The 27,226-nt window shown below is 38.5% G+C and overlaps 1 protein-coding gene across 1 annotated transcript in view; it reads right to left on the bottom strand.

Moving 5' to 3' along the window:
* The window catches only part of LOC150089272 (DET1- and DDB1-associated protein 1), a 177,011-nt gene that overhangs the window by 55,627 nt on the left and 94,158 nt on the right, over window positions 1-27,226 (bottom strand). The window contains exon 4 of the mRNA XM_090368456.1: window positions 8,532-8,593. Within this exon, the coding sequence (XP_090224582.1) occupies window positions 8,532-8,593 (62 nt within the window). The remainder of the gene's footprint in view (window positions 1-8,531; window positions 8,594-27,226) is intronic.

Here is a 27,226-nt window from a genome sequence, read left to right as displayed (position 1 = left end):
TATTTTATCTTCTCACTATTTCAACAGTTTTAATTCATTTGTATTACACACACACACACACACACACACGATAAGTGGTACTTACTGACCAAACCTAAGAAAGCAGTTTTCAACTGCTTTCTTAGGTTTCATCAATATGTATCACAAAAGTTGAGTTTCACTGTTATAAGAATGAATGGCTAACAAGAAAGGAGAGTCTGGTTGACACAAATCTACAAGCTCCTTCCCAAGTTCAAGGATCAAACAGATATACTGAGTAAATGTCATCTTGTCATTACAAAAAAGGAGGGAAAAAAAAACAAGGTAAAAGAGGTAAAAGATATACTTCAGTAGACTGAGTTCTGTACAATTAGTGACACAACTACAGAGGAATGATGCTGGTGGGAGGGGCATTTCTAAACAACATGAGAACATTTCTCTGATATATACTGTTAGTGGCAAACTGAAAAAGTCTCTATCCACTTTCTGCACTCCTGACAGTTATTCAAAAGATAGAAACCTGTCGGTGAGATAGTCTGTTATGGGCTTCCAGGAAGGGGTGTGTGCTCTAAGACTACTTCCGAGATTGAGGTTCTCCATGCACGGACCTCCCGTGTATTAGATTTGGAAGTAACATTTCAGAACATCATGGGTGCAGCTTATATTCTGATCTCATCAACTTTTTCATGCAACTGCTTCATGTCCTCTTCTGATGAGGCAGTTACATTTGACCAGTACTCCACTGCATAGAGCAGTTTTAAAGTTGATGGGACTGCCGATGCCCAAATTTCTCAGCATACAGAATAGCAGCATAGAAGAGAGAGTGAATATATTTTCTTGTGACTGTCTCATCACACATACATAAAAGGTGTTGTTTCATTATCTAGCACATTCTGAGCATTTTAAGTTGTGCTGCTTCAATGTGATGGTGGTACCTAGCTTTCTGTCAGACTGCTCCCAAGTCCATATGTGTGTTAACTACTGGATTTTGTTTTCCTTTGAATTCGGAGATCTGCGATGGCATGCTTCAAGGAGAAGATTATAATCCAGATGTCTGGGTTTATCTTGAGGTCTGTTTGGCCCAAAAATAAACCCAGTCTATGTACATGCAAGAAGGCTCAGATGCACTCTTAGTGATTATCACCCTGAAACAGGATACTGGCCACCCAAACTGTAAGTAACACCCCATTTGGAACTCATATCTTTACAATTTACCAACTAAGATGCTATCAACTACCTGTTCATCTGACAAACTAAATGAATATCAGATGAACTGATGAGACTTGTGGCAGGGAAGAAAAATACACGGGATGATTACAAATTAGCATGAGACAAAACCTACAGCAAGTACAAACTAATCTGCAATCAAGTCACGAAGAAGGTCAGGCAAGCTAGAGCACATTATAAGTCTTTGGCTAAGAATGAAGAGAAATGTAGCATAAAATTTTTTACATATGATAACAATTAAAATAAAGGAATGAATCATGTTGGTCCACTACACATGAATAGCATAACTATTGATGATCCTGTTCAGGTTGCTGACAAAATAAATAAATATTTTGCATCTACATTTACTCAAGACGTTTTTAGGGATGGAATACCAGACATTAACCAAGTTATATAACCGTGAGCTAAATGATTTTGAGATAACTGAGAAGAAAGTGGAAAAGAAATTGCTGAAGCTAAAAGCACCTGTGGCTCATGGGATCTATCCAATTATATATCATTCTTCTCTTTTTTGGTGATTCCCTTCTACTTCTCTCTCTCTCTCTCTCTCTCTCTCTCTCTCTCTCTCTCTCTCTCTCTCTCTCTCTCTCTCTCTCTCTCAGGGTACTCAAATTTTTTTTGCCTGGTGCAGCATAAGCCTCAGGCTTCCTTGCACCATATGAATAATAATAATAATCTTGAAGTAGACCTGGCACTATTTATCAATTTTATTTATTATTAAGTTGCTACAATGGATAAAAGGATGGTTAAGTTGGAGAAGACAGAGGGTGGTAATCAATGGGTGCTGCTCTTCGTGGACTAATGTTATTAGTGGAGTCCCACAGGGTTTGGTGTTGGGGAGACAGGCTGCCAGGGCAGGTCATGGGGTTTTGTGAATGATATATAGGAATTTTGCTAGCAGGAAAAAGGAGGTGATTGTCCCTCTGTGTAAGGCAATGGTCAGGCCACACCTTGAGTACTGCGTACAGATATGGAGGCCTCATTTTAGGAAGGATTTAGATTTGTTTGAGCATGTACAGGCAAGGGCAACAAGATTGGTGAGAGGAATGAAGGGATCCTCGATCCTCTTACCAAGAGAGGCTTGAGTTCTGCAAATTGCAGTGGCTGGAGACTAGGCACCTGCGCGGTGATCTGACTGAGGTGTATAAGGCTTTGAATGGGTTGAGCACGCTGAATTCTGGTGGGAACCTTCACTTGCTCAGATTACGAACCAAGGAGGCATAAATTCAAATTAAGAAAGGACAGATGTAGAATAGATGTGTGGAAATTTGCCTTTAGCCAGCGGGTGGTTAATTGCTGGAACAAACTTCCATCTGTCGTTGTGGAAGTTGATAGGTTGAATAAATTTAAGGAGGAACTGGACAGGCATTTGGAGGGAATGCATGATTTTTTTTTTTTGGCTGATGCTGCATAAACTCATACACTTGCTTTCTTGCATCACATGCCACTACTACTACTACTAATTTAGTCAATCAATACAGTTAAACGTTAAACAAGTATTGAAAAAACGACTACATTACTATGGCTCAGTTAAAGGAATTGAAGGCCAGAACATACAATATTCCTGCACTTTTCAGTAAGGTAATATAACACAAGACTGGATTTCCTATTCAGCCTATTGTTTCCTAAAGAAACTCGGCATTTTCATCCTTGGCCACAGATGTATATAGCATTATAAAACCCTTTAGACAGGCGATATAATTTGGGATTAAGAACTACGATACATTATTTAATAACCTTAAGGACTGTAGACTTGGCAATAATGACAATTTATTCTCACTAGATGTTACCTCATTATATATGAATGTAAACATTGAATACACATTAGATATTATTTGGGATATGTTAAATAATAACTCGATACCAATTAATTATACAAAGCTTCCTATTAAGGAAATTTTTCACTTAATTAAACTGTTGGTTGAGGCCAACTATATCACCTTTCGAGACAAAGTTCGAGACAAAAAACAACTTTTTGGTTTGCCAATGCGATTGAGCCTGAGCGGCTTAATATCAGAGATATATCTCTCAACGATTGAGCATATACATTTAATGCCTTTTCGACCCCATATCACATACAGTCTGTCCTCGTATAGCACGATAGTTGTGTTCCTAGAAACCCTCGTGCAATGCAAAATCGTGCAATATAAACAACAGGCCCTATGGGAAAAGTGGGGTTAGGTGCCGACCACCCAAGATTGAACACACATTTGGAACCAAAACATTACCAAACACAATAAATAATCGGGTAATTTTAATCGTTATAAAATACGTAAGTATTTTATAATGATTAAAATACGTAATAAAAAATAATATAATATTTTTATTATAATATAATAAATAATAAAAAATATTTATCTTTTTATTATTTATTATATTATAATAAAGTATTTTTAGTATTTTTTAATACTAAAAAAGTATTTTTTACGAATAAAATACGTATTTTATTCGTAAAAATTGATTATATTAAATAAAATAGTCGTAATAAAATACATATTTTATAATACGTAAGTATAAATTATAATACGTAAGTCGTAATAAAATGCTTACGTATTTTATTACGACTATTACGTAATAAAATATTGCTAATGCTTTTGCTTCTATCGTAAGCAAACTTGTTTTTTGTTTGATTTTCTATCCAAACAGATAGAAAATCGAAAAACAGATAGAAAAGACAGCCGTTCCATCTCTTCCAATTCTTATGTCTTAATCTAATGGATTTTAATTACACTTTGTTCCTGCTATGAAAGTTGTTTTTATTTTCTCCGCATTCTTTGTAATTTTCGGCATTGCCTCATTTAGGTCTGTAGCACGTGCAATATCACATGGTCTTTCATTTCGCTCAAAGCGTTTCACAATTTCATATTTTTTTTCTCTATCGACAGAGGCGGACTGTCCATAAGCCTTATCGGGGAAACCCCGGTGGGCCGTAGGCCGGTGTGATTTTGGCCATAAACCATAGTATGAGGCCACCATAAATTTTCCCGGGTAAGAATTTTTGATCCAGTCCGCCTCTGTTTATCGATATTGCTTTTTTTTTTTCTTTTCTCTCTGAATCTGCAGTGTCTTCGCCAGGAAGCTTTCTTTTCACACCTTTTAAGTATTTTACTCATTTTTAAAGCACAATTACAAAACGAGGAGGCACCCTTAATACACATAAACAAAGCTGCGCGCATGTAGCAACTGAATAAACAACTCCGTAAAGGCCGAGATACACTATTAACACCTCACATTTTACTAAAGCACATTTCTGGGGGTTACTACCATAAAACAATAAAAACAATTTCCAGTTGCGTTTCTGCTAGTGGAATCTGTTATAAACTGGTCATAAACTCGATCTAATTGCAATTGAAAATTATTGATACCTGGAATTGTGTGGGTTTTTACGTTATTATGGTGAAATGTAACACATAAAATAAAACACATAAATACATTTTCAGAATCTTCTTCAGTCCTATCGTGTTGCGTTCAGTTGGGGTGATTCCGCGTTCGACTGCCATTTCTTGTAAACACGAAGGCGAATCGTGCATAAGCGAATTCGGTTCGTGTTATATAAGATATCGTTCCCCTATTTATAAATCGTGTATGATCGAATTCGTGTAATGTAAACACGTGTTATACAAGGACCGACTGTACTATGGGAGGTATTTATCTGATATAGTACTATCCAAGGTACTGAGGTAGTACTATCCAAGACATTTTACATTCGTTTAATAATATTCATTCTAGACTCAAATTTACATTAGAAAGGGAGGATATGGATACAAAGTCATTAAATTTTCTAAATTTCACGCTTACTCGGGACTTGAATAAAATCCAATTTAACATCTATCGAAAAACTACAAACACCAGTATGCTTCTACATTATAACAGCTATCACCCGATCACCTACAAAAGATTGATTATCTTTAATCAATTTCTAAATGTCTACAAATATTCAACGACTGAATCTGCTTTGGGCTCAGAAATCCAAATATTAACCAGCAGATTCTTAAACAGGGGTTATCCCCTTGCTACAATAAACCAAATTAGGGTACAAGCTAAGGATAGGATAAAATACTACACCAACCAACAACAGTAATATCAAAAAATATTTTATTTCTGTCCCATAGGTTGAACAGTGGCACAAACAGCTTAACAGATTCTTTAAAAGATACCGAATTTAAAATTGTGGCCAAGCCAATACGGAAATTACACACTATACTGAACAATCACTCGGTCCTTTCCTCGTTCGCAACAGAAATTAATGACCTGGTATACAACATTTCTTGCAGTGATTGCAACTCATCTTACCAAGGTTCAACGCGTTTTCTTTTGAATATTCGTGTTAATCAACATGCGGCCTCAGTTCGTGCTTCTCGTTCACGCTGTTAACGAAAAAAACTTTCATTTAACGAGGACAAAATACTTAGTGTCCAACATAATTATACACGACTAATAACTGCAGAAACCGTAGAAATTAAATTACACGGAAATTCTGTTAATGTTCGTCGGCCATATGTCATCTATGATTCGTGGGCTTTTACGCGCATAGACAAATAATCGACATAATTTGTCAATCATTTAAGCTTAATACTCACCCCTATTCGGTAATTTTCATTCCTGTGATCACGACATATGGTCGAAAAGCGTTGTCAGCTTCAGGAAGGAAAATAGTTTTGCAATTTTTTCGTTAAATTCTTTTAATTATTTCTTATTTTTAATTGCATTAAATTGCGTTTTATTGCGTAAAATTGAGTTTTAATTATTTTTTAAATTATTTGTTACTCTAATGTAAGTTTTTTGATTTTTTCGTCTTAATTTGTGGAGAGTATCACACGGAAGTGTTCTATGTACTATATTGAGGTAAACTTCTCTTATTATTATTTTTCAAATATTGATATCAACGTAGGTCCCAGGTGCCAAGCAATTTTGTGATCAAGTGTCTTTGCCAATGAATTTGCACTCTCTTGAATAAATAAAATAGTCTTCTTTATTTACAGCGTTACACTAACAAACAATTAAATAAGCTACAGTAAAGAAATCACTTGACTTGAACAGGAGGAAAAGTAACCTTCTTTCTTTTTTCTTTTGCATATTACTACTAACCCACTACCGCTTGGTCACAAAGGTGGCACTGCTCCTGCCTCCACATGGCGGGCCAGTAACCTGGAGGGGAAAAGGTCTCCCTTCCAGGGCAAAAATGGAGCAAGAAGTCGACTGACTTAGGCAGAATCCGAACTCCAACCTTCTTGATTATTCATCTCGTCTCTCACACCAAAAAACAGTTGGGATACACTTCTGTAGGAAGCGTAACCTACACCAACATCCGGAACTTAGACTAGAAAATCAAGTCATGCCAGTGGTCCCTAGTGTTTGCTTTCTGGGTTTGATTTGACCAAAAACTCACTTTCCTTGATCATATAAAAATGCTCCGGACTAACTGTCTTAAAAAGCTTGACATTTTAAGAGGTCAATCGGGCACAACGTGGGGAGCTGACCATTACACGCTGCTAAATCTCTACCGTGCACTAATACAGTCATGTCTGGATTATGGTTCTGTTGTATATAGCTCTGCTAGACCAAGCGCATAAAGCGCTTGGTCTAGCTTTACAGCCTGTGGTGTACAGGCTTGATCCTGTACACCACAGCACTCTTCATCTTGCACTGGGGGCGTACTACATCACCGGTTCAGAGCCTATATACCGAAGCGCATGAAACACCCTTACAGCTACGCAGACAAATGCTTTTATTAAATTATGCCGCAAAACTCAAAGGGCATCCAAACCACCCCACTTGTTTTCTATCCTAAATGGGAAAACCTTTATAGAGCTTACCCATCTATAAACCCACCAACCGGGATAAGTCTTCGCTCACTACAAGCTGACTGGCAAATTGACCTGAGTAAGATACAGCCTACTGCCTCTCATGCAGTCCCGCCATGGATGTATCATATACCGCCATGTGACTTTTCATTCAGAGCTTGGGTAAAACACACCATGTCCCAACAGAGCATGCTACAAATACTGTACAATACCACACTGAGAACCCAGCACGGCCAGTACATACCGATCTACACAGATGATCTAAAACTGAAAAGCATGTTGGTGCAGCAGCAGTATTTCCTAACATCACTTTGTCCAAAAAACTCCCCACTGAATGTAGCAGCTATACTGCAGAACGCTGTGCTATCCACATAGACTTAAATTACATGCTCTTAAGAACTAGACTGCACAGCATTATTTATACTGACTCCATTAGTGCTATCCAAGCTATACAACACAATACAAAAAAATGATAACCTCTTACTTAGACAGATCTGGAATACTCTGACTAAATTAAACCAGAAGAAACAAGTTCTGTTATGCTGGATCCCTGGTCACGCTGGCATTTCGGGAAACGAACAGGCCGACCTAGCTGCCAAAACTGCTACCGATCCTATAGAACAATCCTTCACTACTCCTACATCTGACTATAAGTACATTATAAATAAATGATGCCTTGAACAATGGCAACATATCTGGCAGAATCAAGCCAACAATAAGCTACTTTGCATAAAAAAAGATCTAAAACCATGGAGATCTAGTATACGTGAGAACCGACATGAAGTCGTATTAGCCCGATTAAAGATAGGCCACACACACCTGACACATCTTTATTTGCTTGCAGCCACTGACCCACCACTGTGTACAAACTGCAACACTCAGCTCACTGTCCACCATCTACTTATTGATTGTCCCAAGTACAGTACTGAGCGACAAGCTATGTTTATCTCATTTCCCACGACGAACACCTCTCTCAGTATTTCTGACTTACTAGCAGACACACCACATGTGACCAAAATTTTTGATTTCCTCACACAGATAAAACTATACAACACGATATAAACTTGAATAACATCTATACAGATAGAACTATGTATTTAACATCGCCATAGTTAGGTGCATTATGGCCTTTGCTGTCCTTGCGCCATAAAGCCCCTAAGCAACAACAAGGATATCAACGTAGAACGTACTGAGCATTATAGCTCTGGCTCATATTATCTAATTCTTTTTTTTTTTTTTTTTTAATGTAAATGTCAGCAAACAGAAAAATAATGAGCTTCTGAAATCTTTCAAATTATAAAAATTCATAAGAGGAGCTATGCTAAGGTTGAAAATGATACTTCTGATTTAACCTGAAATATCCCAACATCAAAATAATCTACATACATGATATAAAATTATCAACAATATGGGGACTGCAACTGCATGCAAAATATTCTGTGAAGTAACTTTAACTAAAAACTCGTGTAATATTTTATTTATAATTCAGATACAGCAACTTAGCTTAAGGGTCACAGTTACCTTCTTATCCCATTGTTGATGAAGGTACCTTAGTAGAATATTAGTTTTTTCTGTTGTTATGGCTACAAAAGAAAAGATAAATAGCAATAAAATAAATACATATATAATTAAAACCATAATTTCCAATTAAACTTTCTATAATAAATATTAAAAGTATTATTGCCAACTGTTTAGGATGATTTCCTATTAAAAGAGGAAGGTGTTAAACTTGTATCATTAACTTTAAATATTTTCAATTTTACAATAGAACTTTATATTTTGGCAAACACCAAGTGGAATTTATTTTAAGTAGCATTAAAATGCTGTCAAGGATGAATTGTTGTTGTTTGGTTTTTAGGAGCATTAGCAACTAAGGCCATATTGCTCCGGGATATGCGGTGGTCATTCCCTGACCTTTCCGCATCCTCCATATTTGGTGGTGACGGGCTCGAACCCCGGTCTAATCAAGAAGCGTGTGCTACGCACTGCTGCTCCTTCCCACCTGGCTACGGAGGCGCCGCTGTCAAGGATGAAACAGAATATGTAAGTGTTCACCCAACAAAATCTAATGCCTATTTCTGAACTGCTGGTTAAACATATTATACAAATATAAACTACAATATTACAAATAAAAATTGCTACTATTATAAATATCAAGCTTTACAGAAGTGCAAACCTGAAAGAAAACACACATTCTATAAATGAACAACCACAGAAATAAATCTGTAAGTATAAAACTAAACTACTATCAATTAGCAGCATTAACCTGCCTATCTGCATCAGTTTGGTAGAGGCCACTTTTTAAAATGTTAAAATGCTACTGTTTTATTTATTGCTGATTACACTTTAACTGAAAAGTGTAATTAGTAATAACTGATAAAAATCAGTTTTTAAAAACTGGTGATACTATTTCTATCAATAAAATCTGAGTAATTTCAGAAAAGAGGAGGGAGGGGTTAAACAAAAAATAAAATAATAATAATCACAAGTTAGTATGTAACCTCTCAAAAGATAATACTGTTCATATCATAATAGGGTAATGCAGGAGTGGGAAAATATACAATAGAACAGATTGAACAATTGTAATTACTTAACAGGAGAAGTCAGTAGATAAATAGTTGTAACTTTTGTTTGAAAAACTGCTCACATCAGAGGGTGATATTGGTCTTATCATTTTAAAGACTTGTGACATTCAGTGTGAACTGCACTGGTTTTGTGAATAAAAAAATTTCAGAAACACAGATTAGTGTTAGTGTTCTGTTATAAGGGGGGAGATTCATGAAATTTATTTAACGATTTCAAGAGCACAATATGCTGTTTTCTGACAGTTTTTCTGTCGTGTTCACGTGTTGAAAGTGCTTGTAAACAAACTTATGATAGTTTACTGTTCTTCGAATGAAAAAGTCATTGTTTTTAACTTCAGAACAGCCCATGAAATGCATCTTCAGAAGAACTTAGCTGCAGGCAAGCAACAGAATGCTTTTTAAACAATGTAATTCAAGAGGGGGATGGGCAGATGATATGGGATGTATTGGCTTTTCTTTTTTGCTGATGTATAACTTGCATTCTTTTATCGTCGGCCAATATTAATACTAAATCAGTGGGGGGGGGGGGGGGGGGTAAAGGGAGATTACTTCCAATATGCACCTCATAAAGATAGATTTTTGATTTGGTAGTTGTTGGTGCATCGGCTTCTGTGGCCATATTGCACCTCCCAAGGTTTTTGCAGTACTTTGATCCAAGCCCGAGGCGGGAATCGAACCCGCGACCTTTGGGTTGCCGGGCAGGTACTTTACCCACTCGGCTAGCCCGGTCGGCTCATAAAGATAGTTTCCTGGTAAGTGGTTATATGGAGGAGAGGAATGAAGGATAATCAAGAATCTTGGCACATTTTCAATTTGGTGTATTCAGGATATATCTATGTTTTAAAAAATTTGATTAAATAGTGCAGGCCAACATAGAGGTATTTGGCCATTTTTCTTCTAATAGAAAATAGTGCATCACAATATATAATGTCGACCAAAGATATCCTATTTATACTATACTGATGCCTACTATATACATAGACATTAAGTTGTATACATTAATGAACAATGGAATAACTTCGATATATTCATTAACACAGCATTAGTGAGAATTTACCCTCAAATGCCATATTAATGAAGGAGGATGATCAATAAAGAATATGATACAATGAAAAATAAGTTAAAAAAAAAAAATTGCTAAAAGAATGTGGACCTCATTCTGGGCTGTCCTTATAACAAACTGAAGACATAAAAGACATTGTTAAATAACAGTTTTTAGATAAAATTGTCATCCAACATGCAAAACTGAAAGAAAATAAAAAAGGGAGAGAGGGAAAAAAATGGCTGGCAGTATATAATGAAAAGAAACACCAGTTTGAGAAGACACATGATTTCATTCCCAATCAGTATACAGCTGAATCTCGTTAATACAAAGTTCAAGGGACCTAAATTTTCATGTTTTGTAATAATAAGGTTTGTAGTAACGAGGTCCTTCAAAAGTGTCAAAATTTTACCATTTTTTTTTTTTTTGGCACATACTATGTATCTAGTAATAATAATAAATAATAATAGTATCAAAAATATATTAATATAAATTAATAAAATAAAATAATAAAAACAAAAGCCTTGTCTGACAATGCAGTAATAGGAATAACACTTTTAAAAGATTATTTTATTTGTAAGATAAACTAAGAGAAAAGCAATTAATGTAAATGAAAATATTGCACAGTACAAATATTTTAGTAACACAGTAAAAAGAATTAATTTTAATATAAAAGGATATATATATATAAACCATTAACTTTTTGATAAATTAAAGAAAGAATCCAATGTTCTTTGCACAGTCCTATATGCATTTTCAACTACTGCACAGACATTATCAAATGCAATAGTTGTTTCTTTATTAATGTTACTGCAGGCCAACGCATTCTCTGTTATGCTCAATGCATTTTCAGCATCTTTTTTTTTTAGATGGCAGTGTGTGCGCACACTCTGGTAACAAAAACATCATCATTTTGCTTGGTGCTGCATTGCTGTGGTAGAAACTATCATATACCTTCACAAACTCTTCAAATTCGCCTAACAAATTACCCCATTCCTCAATGTTGCTATCACATTCGTCTTCTGGAACATGTTTTTTGATGATATTCTCTCCAAAGCCATTCTTTGTGAAGCAGTTGATTATTACACTTGGTGCAATACTGTCCCAAGCAATAATAAGATTACAGATAGCATCCAAGACACTCCAATTTGGCTGCAAATTGTTCCCTCCCTCCTATGTTGAGGTTCAAGTACCCTATCAGGTAAGCTCTAAATGCACTCTTATGGTTATAAATAATGCCTTGATCCAGTGGATGCATACAATTGGTGGTAATAGAAACAACAGTGGTAATAGGTAAAAACAACAGCTGTCAACTTAAGTGTCTAGGCAGAATATGGTGTACAACGATTTAGATTCTAGAATAGTCAAAATGTTCCTTTTTTTTTTTCTGAAACCATTCTTCCGTCCCTTTTATAACCAAGACTGAAAATTTTGAGTAAGCCAAGCACTTCTATTGGCCACATAATCACAGGGAAGTTGGTTAACTTCTTTAAAACCTCTTGGCTTGGCAAACTTACCAATCACAAGTGGGCATGGTTTACCCAGGGTCTCATAATTTGAGTATGGGCTTGGCACATCCAGGGTCCTGAGCTGGATATCATCATTCTTCTCTCTCTCTCTCTCTCTCTCTCTCTCTCTCTCTCTCTCTCTCAGGGTAACTGGGGAATTTTTTTTTGGTGGTGCAGCATAAGCCTCAGGCTTCCTTGCACCACATAGCTAATAATCTGAATTGCAGCATAACAGAACAGTGTCTTTGTTCACTTAATTTTCCATCATGACAAGACTTCTCAAACAGCATAAGTTTTGTTCATCAGCAAAATAAACCTGTCTTGTCAAGATTAAAAATATCTTTTGTCTCATATTTTTAAGAATGGACTGTCCAGAACAAGACAAGTCTGTAGCCTTTTCTTTGTTGACAAATCCAGACACATCACAAACATTTCGCAAAACCAAGTTATTCCTGTCTTTAAATCTTTGGAGCCAGCCACTGCTGCATTTGAAGTCGCTAATTCCATGTTGCTGAGCTAGATAATTTGCCCCTTCTTGCAAAATCATTCCTGATTTCGCAAATTAGATGTACACATTTGTTGCGTGCATCTAATTTCCTTGTGTTTTGACTCAGGAATTAGTTCCTTGTATTTTTTTTTTGTTTTTTTATTGCTGCTCCAGTATCACGCACTTACGTTTTTTCCAGTTTTTCAGTTTTGTAGATAAAGGGATGTTGTATTCCTTTGCAATATCCATTTTGCATCTTTCCATACTATTGGCCTCTTGTATAATTTGATTTTCAGTTTAATTTCCAGGGTTAATTCTGTAAGTTTACGTTTTGTCACCATAACACTACTGGATGAGACTTAACATAAACAAACTTTAAATTAATTTAAAGACAAGTCCCAAAAATGACATTAGCTAACATAAAAAAGCACAAAAAATATATTATATTGTAGCAAACGACTCTTTGAACTGGGGTAACAATTGCAATTGAGCTTTTCCTGTTGAGCGTGAGGGAGTGTATGTAAACAACTTAGAAAAACTGCTTTTATTTTTTTGTTAATTTAACATCTCAACTTTCACAACGATGTTTTTCGGAGTGCACTTAAGTTGTGATGACTATAAATTGGTTTGTTTAAACAAAAGTAAATTCTAATAAGTCAGTGCCATTCTTCGGTAAGTAGGGAACGAGGTGGCCAGAAGCAATAATCAAATAACTGTGCCAAGATTTGTATTAAATGTACAAAATAACAATATTTATTTTTGACAAGGTGAAAACGAACTTTGTGTAATACATATAATCCAAATTTTGTAATAGCATTAGCTGAGGCATATGATGCAAGAAAGTAAGCTTATTCAGCATCAGCCAAAAAAAAAATTAAATAATAAATAAATAAAAATAACCTTCCCATTTCACCCATCCAGTCACTCCAAATGTTTGCCTAGTTCAGCCTTAAATTTATTTAAGCTATCAACTTCTACAACAACAGATGGAAGTCTGTTCCAGCAATCAACTACCCACTGGATAAACGCAAACTTCCACACAATTATTCTACAACTGTCTTTCCTCAATTTCAATCTATGGCCCCTCAAGTTCTTAGTCTGAGGGAGCGGAAGTATTCCATCAGCACTGAGTCTGCTCAAGCCGTATACACCTCAATCAGATCACCTCACAGGTGCCTAGTCACCAGATGCTGCAACTTGCAGAACTTAAAACTTCATAAGCACCCCCCCTTTGATCCTCTCACCAATCTTGTTTCCCTTCTCTGTACTCGTACTAGCAACTCTACATCCTTCCTAAAATGAGGCCTCCAGACCTCTATACAGTACTCAAGGTGTGGCCTCACCATTGCCTTATACAAAGGGATAATCACCTCCTTGTCTCTGCTAGCAAAATTCCTATATATCATTGACAAAACTCCATGACCTGCTCTGGCAGCTCGTCTGCACTGTCAGAAAACTTCATATCTGGCTCCACAATTACTCCCAGGTCTTCTTCATTCTCCACCTACCTGAGTGTAGTACAACAGAGCTGACATGTTTCTCTTGGGTTACAGCTACCCATAAGCAGTACTTTGCATTTGTCAATGTTAAACTTCAGCTGCCATTTCTTACCAATCTGCCTTTTTTAGATCCGGTTGCAGTAGCATACTATGTTTAGTGTCATTAACAACCCTGCCAACCTTCGTATCATCTGCAAACTTGGACATTAAGCCCGATATACCTTCATTGATATCATTGATAAATACACAAAACAACAATGGGCGCAGAACCGAACCCTGGGGGACTCTGCTAAGAACCTTAGTCCACGTAGAGCAGTGTCCATTAATTACCACTCTTTGCCATCTCCTACTCAACCATCTCTTTATCCATTGCGGTAACTTACCCTTAATGCCATACCACTCCAATTTGTACAGCAGTCTTCCATGTGCAACAGTATCAAAAGCTTTCCTGAAATCCAAGTACAGTCAATCCTCGTATAACACTTGTTTACATTACACCAATTCGAACATACACAATTTATAAATAGGGGAACGATATCGTACATAACATGAACTGAATTCGCTTATGCACGATCCGCCTTTGTTTTTACAAGAAATAGCAGTCGAACGCGGAATCACCCAAACTGAACGCAACACGTTAGAAATGAAGAGAAGATTCTGAAAATGTATTTATGTTTTTTATATCAGTGAACGGGAAACATATTTCATCATAATAACGTAAAAACCCACACAATTTCAGCTAGGAACCTCTGTAGCCAGGTGGGCTGGAGCAGCAGTGCGTAGCACGCTTCTTGATCAGACCGGGGGTTCGAGTCGGTGACCACCAAATACGGAGGATGCGGCAAGGTCAGAAAATGACCACCGCATATCCCCGGAGCAATATGGCCTTAGTTGCTAATGCTCCTAAAAAAAAAACCAAATAACAACAATATCATCTATCGGCATTATCGCAAATGCATTAGCATAGGCATTTAATGCAAGAAAGCAAGCTTATGCAGCATCAGCATAAAAAAACCACTTCCACTTCACCCCTCTCTGTTCCTTCGAAATACCTGTCCAGCTGAGCCTTAAACTTATTTAGGCTATCAACTTCCACGACAAGGGATGATAGTCTGTTCCACCAACCAACCACCCACTGGCTAAAGGAAAATTTCCAAAGGTCTGTCCTACATCTGTCTTTCCTCAATTTGAATTTATGCCCACTCAGGTTAATTATTCTGAGCAAGAGGAAGAATCCCATCAGAATTGAGCATGCTCAAACCATTCAAGGCTTTATACACCTTTATCAGATCACCTTGCTGGTGCCTAGTCTCCAGACACCATAATTTGCAAATTACTGTAATTTGTTCCATTCACTAATCTTGTTGCCCTTCTCTGTACACGTTCCAGCAGCTCTATATCCTTCTTGATATGAGGCCTGCCCATTACCTTATACAAGAGAATAATCACCTCCTTATCCCTACTAGAAAAATTCCTATACAGGGTGATTCACTACCAGTGCGACAAACTTGCAGGAGGTGTAGGGGGGCACAAAGACGAATCGAAATCACATAGCATTGCAGGGTCCGAAATGCCTTCGTCATGCGATAGAGGACACTGAACGGGAGGTCGCATGAAAAGTGATCCCGCTCGGTCAGCATTTGTGAACCGGTTCCTGAGGCAGTAGGATGGACGAGTATTAAAATGTTGAACTGGGCAACATGTACCTCGCGTATGGAACTGCGGACTGTAACGGGCACGCAGCTCTGCGCTTGTACCAGGAACGTTTTTTGCACAGGCATGCTCCTCATCATACGATTTTCACACGTGTGCACAGAAGGTTACGTGAGACTGGTTGTTTCACAAGAAGTACCATGAATCGAGAGTGAACGACGAGGATGCCAGACAATGAGGAGAATGTCCTAAGTCTTCCAGAAGGCAATCCGAGTATGAGTACTCAGTGATAGGCCAACGATTGGGTATTTTCCAATCACTGTATGGAGGATACTGTCAACAAACCAAACAAGTTCATACCATCTGCAACGCGTCCAATCATTGGAGCCTGCGGATTATCCACTCCGGAGGACTTTTGCTACTTGGTTTCTCAAAGAAACGGTTCGCAAATGCTGACTTCCAGCGGGATCGCTGTTCACGTGACCTCCCATTCAAGGTCCTCTACCCCATTACAAATGCATTTCGGACCCTGCAATGCTATGTGATTCCGATTCATCTTTGTGTCCCCTACATATCCCGCGAGTCTGTCGCACTGGTAGTGAATCACCCTGTATATCATTGACAATACACCATGAGCTACTCTTGCACCCATCTGCACTGCTCAGAGAACTTCATATCTGCCTGCACAACCACCCTCAGTTCCCTTTCATTCTCTACCACTGTCAGTGTAGTACCACAGAGTTGATATGTTGATCTGAGGTTGCTGCTTCCCATATGTAGTACTTTACATTTGTCAATGTTAAACTTCATTTGCCACCTATCAGCCCATATGCTCAACCTTTCCAGATCCTGTTGCAGCAGCACAGTGTCAGTAGTGTCCTTGAAAACCCTGACAACCTTCGTATCATCTGCGTATTAAGCTTGATATACCACCATCATCATCATTTATAAATACAGAACACAATAATGGACCCAACACTGAACCCTGAGAGACTCCACTAATAACATAGGTCCAGGATGAGCAGTGTCTATTGATTACCACTCTGTCTTCTCCCCTCAACCATCCCTTTATCCATAGCAGCAATTTGCCTCCAATGCCACACTGCTCCGATTTGTGCAGCAGTCTTCCATTTGCAACAGTATCAAAAGACTTTCTAAGATCCAAGTATATAATATCAAATTTATTCCCTGCATCCAGTTCTTTTGTGAATGCATCATAGTATCCAATCAAATTGGTCAGGCAAGACTTCCCCTTAGCAAAACCATGCTGTGTCCGAGCTATAACTGAAGTCTTGTCTAGATGACCCTGCAGTGCTTCTAACCAGTGTCTCCATTAATTTTCCTGGGACAGAAGTTAAACTTCAGAATTACTTAACAAGTACAAGTCACTGTTGAACAAAAGCCGAGAATTAGGGTTGAATTTGAAAGTGTCTGCAATTCTGCCCAGACACCATAGGAGGGAGTATATGATGAGAGTCTTGTCGATCAATTCGGCCCTGGAAAGATTGTGCAAGGCTCAAGGGGTAGAATTTTTTTCAGCCTGGACTGTACTTGTTAACAGGAAAGATTGCTTCTACAGGGATGGGATACACTTAAATAGAAAGGGTGCAAGAATATTTGCTGATGCTATCGAGGCAGTGTTAGGTGGGTCGGAAAACTGCTAGCTTGGGGGGAGACAAAGACCAATAGATTGACAGTAGCCACTGGCAGAGGTGAAAGAGATTCTTGCACTGCTTCTATTAGAATGAGCAGAAGCCTGAAAAACAAGATGCATGGTATTTCAGAGACTGCTGGGAGCCATTGCGGTACAAGTAAACACATGGGTTGTGTTAGGGTAGCTAAGAATAGAAACAGGTGCAGGTATACTTGCGTGTACACCAATGCTAGGAGTTTAGTAAATAAATTTGATGAATTTGAGGTATTGCTCAAAACATCAAAGGCAGATATTGTTGGGATATCAGAGACGTGGTGTCACACAGATATAAGGGATGCAGAACTGCAATTTGGGGAGTACGTCTACAGAAAGGATAGACAGGATAGGAAGGAGGGAGGGGTTATGCTATTAGTTAAGAAACACATAAAAACCAAGGAAGTGAAGCCAGTCGACATCGCCGGACAGTGCAGTGTTGAGTCAGTTTGGTGTGACATAAGCATTGGGAGATCAAAATTGAGAGTAGGAGTGTGCTATAGGCCTAATGACTCTGATGAGTATAATAAGAAACTGTACAGGGAAATAGAGTGGGTCAGTAAATCAGAGAGTCTTATAATGGGGGATTTTAAATTCCCAGATATTGACTGGAATTTGTGGTTGGTCACTCACACACTAACAAGGCTTTTGTGGATTTATTGGATGATTGTTTTCTACATCAGCATGTTCGGGAGGCAACTAGAGGGAGTAATACTCTTGATTTGATTATCAGCAGTGATTATTCATGCATTAAGAATCTGCAGATAAATGAACCACTAGGTGGTAGTGATCACAGTGTGCTGAAGTGGGATTTACTCAAAGAGGTAACTACCATTAGGGGTAAAGGGAAGGGTTATTGCTTCCGTAAAGGCGACTACGATGGACTGAGACAGTATTTAAATTCTATACAGTGGGACCAACTGATAATGTTACCAACACCAAATTCAAAATGGGAAGCATTCAAAGAACTTATCTTGGAAGCTACTAGGCTTTACACACCAACTAAGAAATATTGTTCAAGGTTTAGGCCAAAATGGATGTCAGATGAACTAATGAGGCATATGGCAGAGAACAAAAATGCATGGGATACTTACAAATTAACACACGACACAGAAGCCTATGATAGATACAAGTTGATAAGCAACCAAGTTACAAAGGAGGTTAGGCAGGCGAAGGCAGATTACGAGAAATCCTTGGCAAGGGATGCAAAGAAAAACAGCAAAGAGTTCTTTACTTATGTAAACTCTAGAAGGAAGGGGATCAATCAGATTGGTCCACTTGATATTGATGGGTAAACTGTTGATGATCCTGCTCAGGTAGCTAACAAACTAAATGAATATTTTGCATCGACATTCACACATGAGGAGTTATTCAGCGAGGGGAATGCCAGAGGTGTATTCAACTCTAGTAGTAAGCTACAGAATCTTGAAATAACTGGGAGTAAAGTGGAGGAGAAACTGTTGAAGATAAACACAAGAAAGGCACCCGGGGTGGATGGAATCTATCCAGTTATATTAAAGGAGGCAGCAAAGGAAGTAAGCAAACCCTTAGCCATAATTATGAGAGCTTCCTTGGACTCAGGGGAGGTACCCATAGACTGGAAATGTGCAAATGTGACCCCAATTCACAAAGGAGGATAAAAGGCTAGACCTGTGAGCTTAACTTCTGTTCCAGGAAAATTAATGGAGGCACTGGTTAAAGAAGCACTGCAGGATCATTTAGACAAGACTTCAGTTATAGCTTGGACACAGCATGGTTTTGTTAAGGGGAGGTCTTGCCTGACCAATTTGATTGGATACTATGATGCAGTCAGAAAAGAACTGGATGCAGGGAATAGCTTTGATATTATGTACTTGGACCTTAGAAAGGCTTTTGATACTGTTGCACATGGAAGACTGCTACACAAATTGGAGCAGTGCGACATTGGAGGCAAATTGCTGCTATGGATAAAGGGGTGGTTGAGGGGGAGAAGACAGAGAGTGGTAATCAATGGACATTGCTCATCGTGGACTAATGTTATTAGTGGAGTCCCTCAGGGCTCAGTGTTGGGTCCATTATTGTTTTCTGTATTCATACATGATATTGATGATGGTATATCGAGCTTAATGTCGAAGTTTGCAGACGATACAAAGGTAGGTAGGGTTGTCAAGGACACTACTGACACTATGCTGCTGCAACAGGATCTGGAAAGGTTGAGCAGATGGGCTGAGAGGTGGCAAATGAAGTTTAACATTGACAAATGTAAAGTGCTACACATGGGAAACAGCAACCCCAGAGCAACGTATCTACTCTGTGGTACTACACTGACAGTGGTAGAGAATGAAAGGGACTTGGGGGTGGTTGTGCAGGCAGATACAGTAATACCCCGACTTACGAACTCAGAGTTACGCGGTTCCTGATTTTTTTCGTTTGGCAACGCTGCCGCCCACTATCTTCAAGGTCGTTTTTCATATGTTATCGATATACGGTGCGACGGTGGAGAATGAGAGCGAAAGATGAACAAAATTCAACTTTGCTGCTTTTATGTTTTTTATATCAGTGAAGGGGAAACACACTTTCACCATAATAACGTAAAAACCAACCCAATTCCAGCTATCGGTATAATCGCAAATGCAATTAGATCGAGTTTACTACCAGTTTATAACAGATTCCACTAGCAGAAACGCAACTGGATTTTTATTGTTTTATGGTAGTAACCCCTAGAAATGTGAGGTGTTAATAGTGTATCTCTGCCTTTATGGTGTTGTTTATTCAGTTGCTACATGCGCGCAGCTTTGTTTATGCGTATCAAGCGCGCCTCCTCGTTTTGTAATTGTGCTTTATTCCCTAAAAATGAAAAGGAAGCGTCCTGGTGAAGACACTGCAGATTCAGAGAGAAAAAGAAAAGCAATTATCGATAAACAGAGGCGGACTGGGTCAAAAATTCTTACCCGGGAAAATTTATAGTGGCCTCATACTATGGTTTATGGCCAAAATCACACTGGCCCACCGGGGTTTCCCCGGTAAGGCTTATTGCCAGTCCGCCTCTGTCGATAGAGAAAAAAATATGAAATTGTGAAACGCTTTGAGCGAAATGAAAGACCATGTGATATTGCACGTGCTACAGGCCTAAATGAAGCAACGGCGAAAAGCACATGACAATTGTAAACTTGACAGGTTGAAAATTGAAAAGGGCTCAATTGTAAAGGGCTTAAAATTTTTAGAAAACATAGACTCCAACGAAGAACGCGTTATAGCTACAAAGCAAGGAATAAAAAAAATTATTAGCTTGCTACGAAGAAATTCTGCGTGAAAAAAAGAACGCGCTGTGTCGTCAGACGAATTTGTTAGATTTTATGAAGCCATCGACATCGAAATAACTTTTTAACGTAAGTCATTTGTTTTTTTAATACATATTTTGTATTAATATGTATAAAGAACTGCAATTTTATTAATATTTTTCTTCTAAACTAGTGTTTTTGTTAGTCCTTTTAGTGTTTTTGTTAGTCCCAATTAAGCAAAATTTATATGTATTTATATGCAAAGTTGTACCCCGACTTACGCGAATTCGACTTACGCGATTTTCGTCGGACCCACCTATCGCGTAACTTCGGGGTATTACTGTATGAAGTTCTCTGAGCAGTGCAGATGGGCTGCAAGAGTAGCTCATGGAGTATTGTCAATGATATACAGGAATTTTTCCAGCAGGGATAAGGAAGTGATTATTCCCTTGTATAAGGCAATGGTCAGGCCACACCTAGAGTACTGTATACAGGTCTGGAGGCCTCATTTCAAGAAGGATGTAGAGCTGCTGGAACGAGTACAGAGAAGGGCAACAAGATTAGTGAATGGAACAAAGGGGTGCTCTTACGAAGAAAGGCTTAAGTTTTGCAAATTACAGTGTCTGGAGACTAGGCACCAGCGAGGTGATCTGATAGAGGTTATTTTGGTTATTTGTTATTTGGTTTTTTTTAGGAGCATTAGCAACTAAGGCCATATTGCTCCGGGAATATGCGGTAGTCATTCCCTGACCTTTCCGCATCCTCCGTATTTGGTGGTGACGGGCTCGAACCCCGGTCTAATCAAGAAGCGTGTGCTACGCACTGCTGCTCCTTCCCACCTGGCTACGGAGGCGCCCTGATAGAGGTGTATAAAGCCTTGAATGGTTTGAGCATGCTCAATGCTGATGGGATTCTTCCTCTAGCTCAGAATAATCACCTGAGAGGGCATAAATTCAAATTGAGGAAAGACAGATTTTGGATAGATGTGCGGAAATTTGCCTTTAGCCAGTGGGTGGTTGGTTGGTGGAACAGACTTCCATCCCTTGTAGTGGAGGTTGATAGCCTAAATAAGTTTAAGGCTCAGCTGGACAGGTATTTTGAACGAACAGAGGGGTGAAGTGGAAGTGGGTTTTTTTTTTTTGGCTGATGCTGCATAAGCTTGCTTTCTTGCATCAAATGCCTGTACTAATGCTAATTCCATACCGTTTCTAGAAGAGTTTGTTTTTTATATTGTAAAATGTTTTGTGATAGTTTTTGTAATATGGGAAATTTCTGTTATTTTTTTTTTTTTTATTCGCAATATTAAAATTTTATCAGGGAAAAAAAAGTATCCGTTATATTTCCCTAGTTGTTAAAAAAGAGAGACAAATAAAGAAGTGGCACGTGTACCGAGCACATGCAGTAGATGGTTTTATGTGAATCCTTCGCATTTCTTTTAGGTATTTTGATTTGGGTATTGATTATGAAATAGAGCTTTTGTATTGTAAATACTTTATTGAAAATTCACAAATTTTTATAATTTCTGGAAGACAAGATACAATGATAATAACTAAAGTAATTGATGTGTACCTGCAATTGCAATGTATCTAAATGTCTAGAAAATAGCGTTGATTGAAGTACTGACCTTGCAGTTAAAACAACATATGCAGCTGTTCAGGGCACCTAACAATGGAATGTTATGAAAATGCAAGATGAAAAAATAAACTGTTGACAAATATTTGTATTGTTGCAGTGATACTTACTTCAGGAAGTAAGATTGTGACGTTATACTATTAAAAAAACCTAAAAAGTTAGAACTCGAGATACTATCATATCCAGATATCATTGTAAAGAAGAGGGGGGGGGCACGATGACCAGGCTGACTTGAGATATCATACCGGTCACGAAAAATGCGTCACATTCTATCACATTACTAGTGAGTGCTCAGCACAGACTTTTTCACACAGGAAGTGCCTCTGGCGGCAGGAATCCTCAAGGATGTTTCACATCAAAAAGACAGTAAAACTGCGAGCCAATTGTTAAAATATTCACAGCTCACCACTGAATGTGAGCTACACACATCTGATTTACTATACTTCTAGCATTAGTGTACATGCAAGTAGACTTGCACCAATTCTTACTCTTAGTTATCCTAACAGCCCATGTATTTGCTTGTTCCTGATTAGCATTAGCAAAGGCACTTGATGAAAGTTTATACAGCATCAGTGGGGGGTGGGGGGAACACTTTAATGTCACCCAACCACTTGCTTCAGATGTTTGTCTAGTTCTGTCTTCAATCTATTTAATCTATCAACTTCTACAACAGATGGAAGTTTGTTCCAGCAATCAACCACCCGCTGGCTAAAGGCAAACTTCCGCACATCTATCCTACAACTGTCTTTCCACAAATTGAATTTATGCCCTCTCAGGGGATTATTCTGAGCAAGAGAAAAGATCCCATCAGCAATGAGGCATGCCCAAACCATTCAAAGTTTCATATACCTCAATTCAGATCACCTCCAGGTGCCTAGTCTCCACAGACTGTAATTTTCAAAACTGAAACCTTTCTTCATAAGAGCAACCCTTTGTTCCATTCACTAATCTTGTTACCCTTCTCTGCACTAACTCCAGCAGCTCTACATTCTTCCTGAAATGAGGCCTCCAGACCTGTATATAGTACTTAAGGTGTGGCCTGATAATTGCTTTATACAAAGGGATAGTCACATCCTTATCCCTGCTAGAAAAATTCCTGTATATCATTGACAAGACATAATGAGCTACTCTTGCAGACTGTCTGCACTGCTTAGAAAACTTCATATCCGCCTGCACAATTATGCCCAAGGTCCTTTTCACTAACTCTGTCAGTACAACACAGTTGATATATTACTCTGGGGTTACTGCTTCCCATATGCAGTACTTTACATTTGTCAATGTTAAACTTCAGTTGCCAGCTTCCAGCCCATTTGCTCAACTTTTCTAGTTACAGTTGCAGCAGCGTACTGTCATTAGTGTCATTAAGAACCCTGCCAAACTTCATATTGTCTGCAAACTTGAACATCAAGCCTGATATACCATCATCAATATCATTAATAAATATAGAAAACAACATTGGACCCAACACTGAACCCTGAGGGATTCCACTAATAACATTAGTCCACGAAGAGCAGTGTCCATTGATTACGACTGTGTCTTCTCCCACTCAACCATCCCTTTACCCATAGCAGCAATTTGCCTCCAATCCACACTGCTACAATTTGTGCAGAAGTCTTCCATGTGCAACAGTATCAAAAGCCTTTCTAAGATCCAAATATCAAAATTATTCCCTGCATCCAGTTCCTTTGTGACCACATCAGTATCCAATCAAATTGGACAGACAAGACTTCCACTAAACAAAACCATGCTGTGTCCGAGCTATTATTATTATTATTATTAGCCATATGGTGCAAGGAAGCCTGAGGCTTATGCTGCACCAGCCAAAAAAAAAAAATTCCCCAAGTTACAGAGAGAGAGAGAGAGAGAGAGAGAGAGAGAGAGAGAGAGAGAGAGAGAAAAAATGTCAGAAGTAGAAAGGAATCACCAAAAAGAGAAGAATGATGATATCCAGCTCAGGACCCTGGGTTTGCCAAGCCCATACTCACCAGATATGAGCCCTGGGGTCATAATACTTTTTTTTTTTATTGAGGTATGGCTAAAGAGTAATGAGCAATCATTTGTGACTGCTCATTACCCTTTAGCATCTTACTTCAATTGTAGCTGTTTGTATAACTGCTTCTTTGAAACTAGAAAATGTAAGAGAGGTGGAATCGTGTTTATCCTTCTTAAGGATAACTTCAGAATCTTAAACAGCAAACAGTGCAGCTCTGAATATTTTAAAGCCCTCAGTACTGCCTCCAGTTAAAAATAAAATTGTAAATTTAATCACCACCTAATTTCTACCTGCTGCTCTTTCTCCAGGTTTAATTATCCAGGCTTACTGCTTGGATAATTGGGGTCATTACCCATCACAATGCATCATTTTTATGGTGAATTTTATCTACCCTCATCTCAATATGACCTACAGCAAAATCTCATCACTAATTTTATCTCACTCTCTTCCCCCTCTCTCACTCACAAGTTATTTTAATCTCCCCTCCCATGAGGATGTTGGTTTCTGTGCATAATTTTTACCGCTGAATTTCATTGCATATTTTTACCTTTGATTTAGATCATGATTTTAGCATTAGCATTAGTAGAGGCATTTGATGCAAGAAAGCAAGCTTATGCAGCACAGCCAAAAAAAAAAAAAAAAAAAACCACTTCACCCCTCTGTTCGTTCAAAATACCTGTCCAGCTGAGCCTTAAACTTATTTAGGCTATCAACTTCCACGACAAGGGATGGAAGTCTGTTCCACCAACCAACCACCCGCTGACTAAAGGCAAATTTCCGCACGTCTATCCTACATCTGTCTTTCCTCAGTTTGAATTTATGCTCTCTCAGGTGATTATTCTGAAAGAGAGGAAGAATCCCATCAGCATTGAGCATGCTCAAACCATTCAAGGCTTTGTACACCTCTATCAGATCACCTCGCTGGTGCCTAGTTTCCAGACACTGTAATTCGCAAAACTTAAGCCTTTCTTCGTAAGAGCACCCCTTTGTTCCATTCACTAATCTTGTTGCCCTTCTCTGTACTCGTTCGAGCAGCTCTACACCCTTCTTGAAATGAGGCCTCCAGACCTGTATACAGTAGGTCTGGAGGCCTCATTTCAAGAAGGATGTAGATCTAGGTGTGGCCTGACCATTGCCTTATACAAGGGAATAATCACCTCCTTATCCCTGCTAGAAAAATTCCTATATATCATTGACAATACACCATGAGCTACTCTTGCAGCCCATCTGCACTGCTCAGAGAACTTCATATCTGCCTGCACAACCACCCCCAGGTCCCTTTCATTCTCTACCACTGTCAGTGTAGTACCACAGAGTTGATACGTTGCTCTGGGGTTGCTGTTTCCCATGTGTAGTACTTTACATTTATCAATGTTAAACTTCATTTGCCACCTCTCAGCCCATCTGCTCAACCTTTCCAGATCCTGTTGCAGCAGCATAGTGTCAGTAGTGTCCTTGACAACCCTGCCTACCTTTGTATCATCTTCAAACTTCGACATTAAGCTTGATATACCCTCATCAATATCATTTATGAATACAGAAAACAATAATGGACCCAACACTGAGCCCTGAGGGACTCCACTAATAACATTAGTCCACGACGAGCAGTGTCCATTGATTACCACTCTCTGTCTTCTCCCCCTCAGCCACCCCTTTATCCACAGCAGCAATTTGCCTCCAATGCCACACTGCTCCAATTTGTGTAGCAGTCTTCCATGTGCAACAGTATCAAAAGCCTTTCTAAGATCCAAGTATATAATATCAAAGTTATTCCCTGCATCCAGTTCCTTTGTGACTGCATCATAGTATCCAGTCAAATTGGTCAGGCATGACTTCCCCTTAACAAAACCATGCTGTGTCCAAGCTATAGCTGAAGTCTTGTGTCCAAGGAAGCTCTCATAATTATGGCTAAGGGTTTGCTTACTTCCTTTGCTGCCTCCTTTAATATAACTGGATAGATCCCATCCACCCCGGGTGCCTTTCTTGTGTTTATCTTCAACAATTTTTCCCCCACTTTACTCTCAGTTATTACAAGATTCTCTAGCTTGCTGCTAGAGTTGAATACACCTCTGGCTTTCCCCTCGCTAAATAACTCCTCATGTGTGAATGTCGATGCAAAATATTCATTTAGTTTGTTAGCTACCTGAGCAGGATCATCAACAGTTGACCCATCGATATCAAGTGGACCAATCTGATTCATCCCCTTCCTTCTAGAGTTTACATAAGTAAAGAACTCTTTGCTGTTTTTCTTTGCATCCCTTGCCAAAGATTTCTCGTAATCTGCCTTCGCCTGCCTAACCTCCTTTGTAACTTGGTTACAGATCAACTTGTATCTATCATAGGCTTCTGTGTCATGTGTTAATTTGTATGTATCCCATGCATGTTTCTTCTCTGCCATACAATACCCATCCCATACAATGCCATACATACCCATACAATACCATTTTGAAATTTCTTCTGATCATATCCCTATAAAGAAAACTATCTGCTTTCCCTATGCTACTGTACTACCAAACAGTCACACTCTGAATATAAAAAACAGCGGTCTCACCTAAATTCCTCGACTCTATTAGATGTTTGCATTCTATCCTTGGCATATCCTTTCTGATTGTCCCATTGACTTGGCATGTGAGCTTTTATTCATCTGACTGAAACCAATAGCCAGAGATGCAACCATCAAGTTAATAAAACCCTCTAGGCATGCCAAATTCTGGTGGACTAACTCAGGGCAACCTCCATATCTAAGCAAAAAGCTTGTAGAAAATGGAAAAAAGTCTCATGACTCTGCTGATCAAAATGTCTGTGCACATTTAAGGCAAAAATTCAGTAAAGAAAAAGCATCATGTTTTATGAAGTCACCTTCATAATAA

The sequence above is a fragment of the Mastigoproctus giganteus genome, chromosome 2 (genome assembly GCF_048544385.1).
Source record: "Mastigoproctus giganteus isolate SK-2022 chromosome 2, ASM4854438v1, whole genome shotgun sequence".
NCBI lineage: Eukaryota > Metazoa > Arthropoda > Arachnida > Uropygi > Thelyphonidae > Mastigoproctus > Mastigoproctus giganteus.
This window is presented reverse-complemented; position numbering and strand designations above follow the sequence as displayed.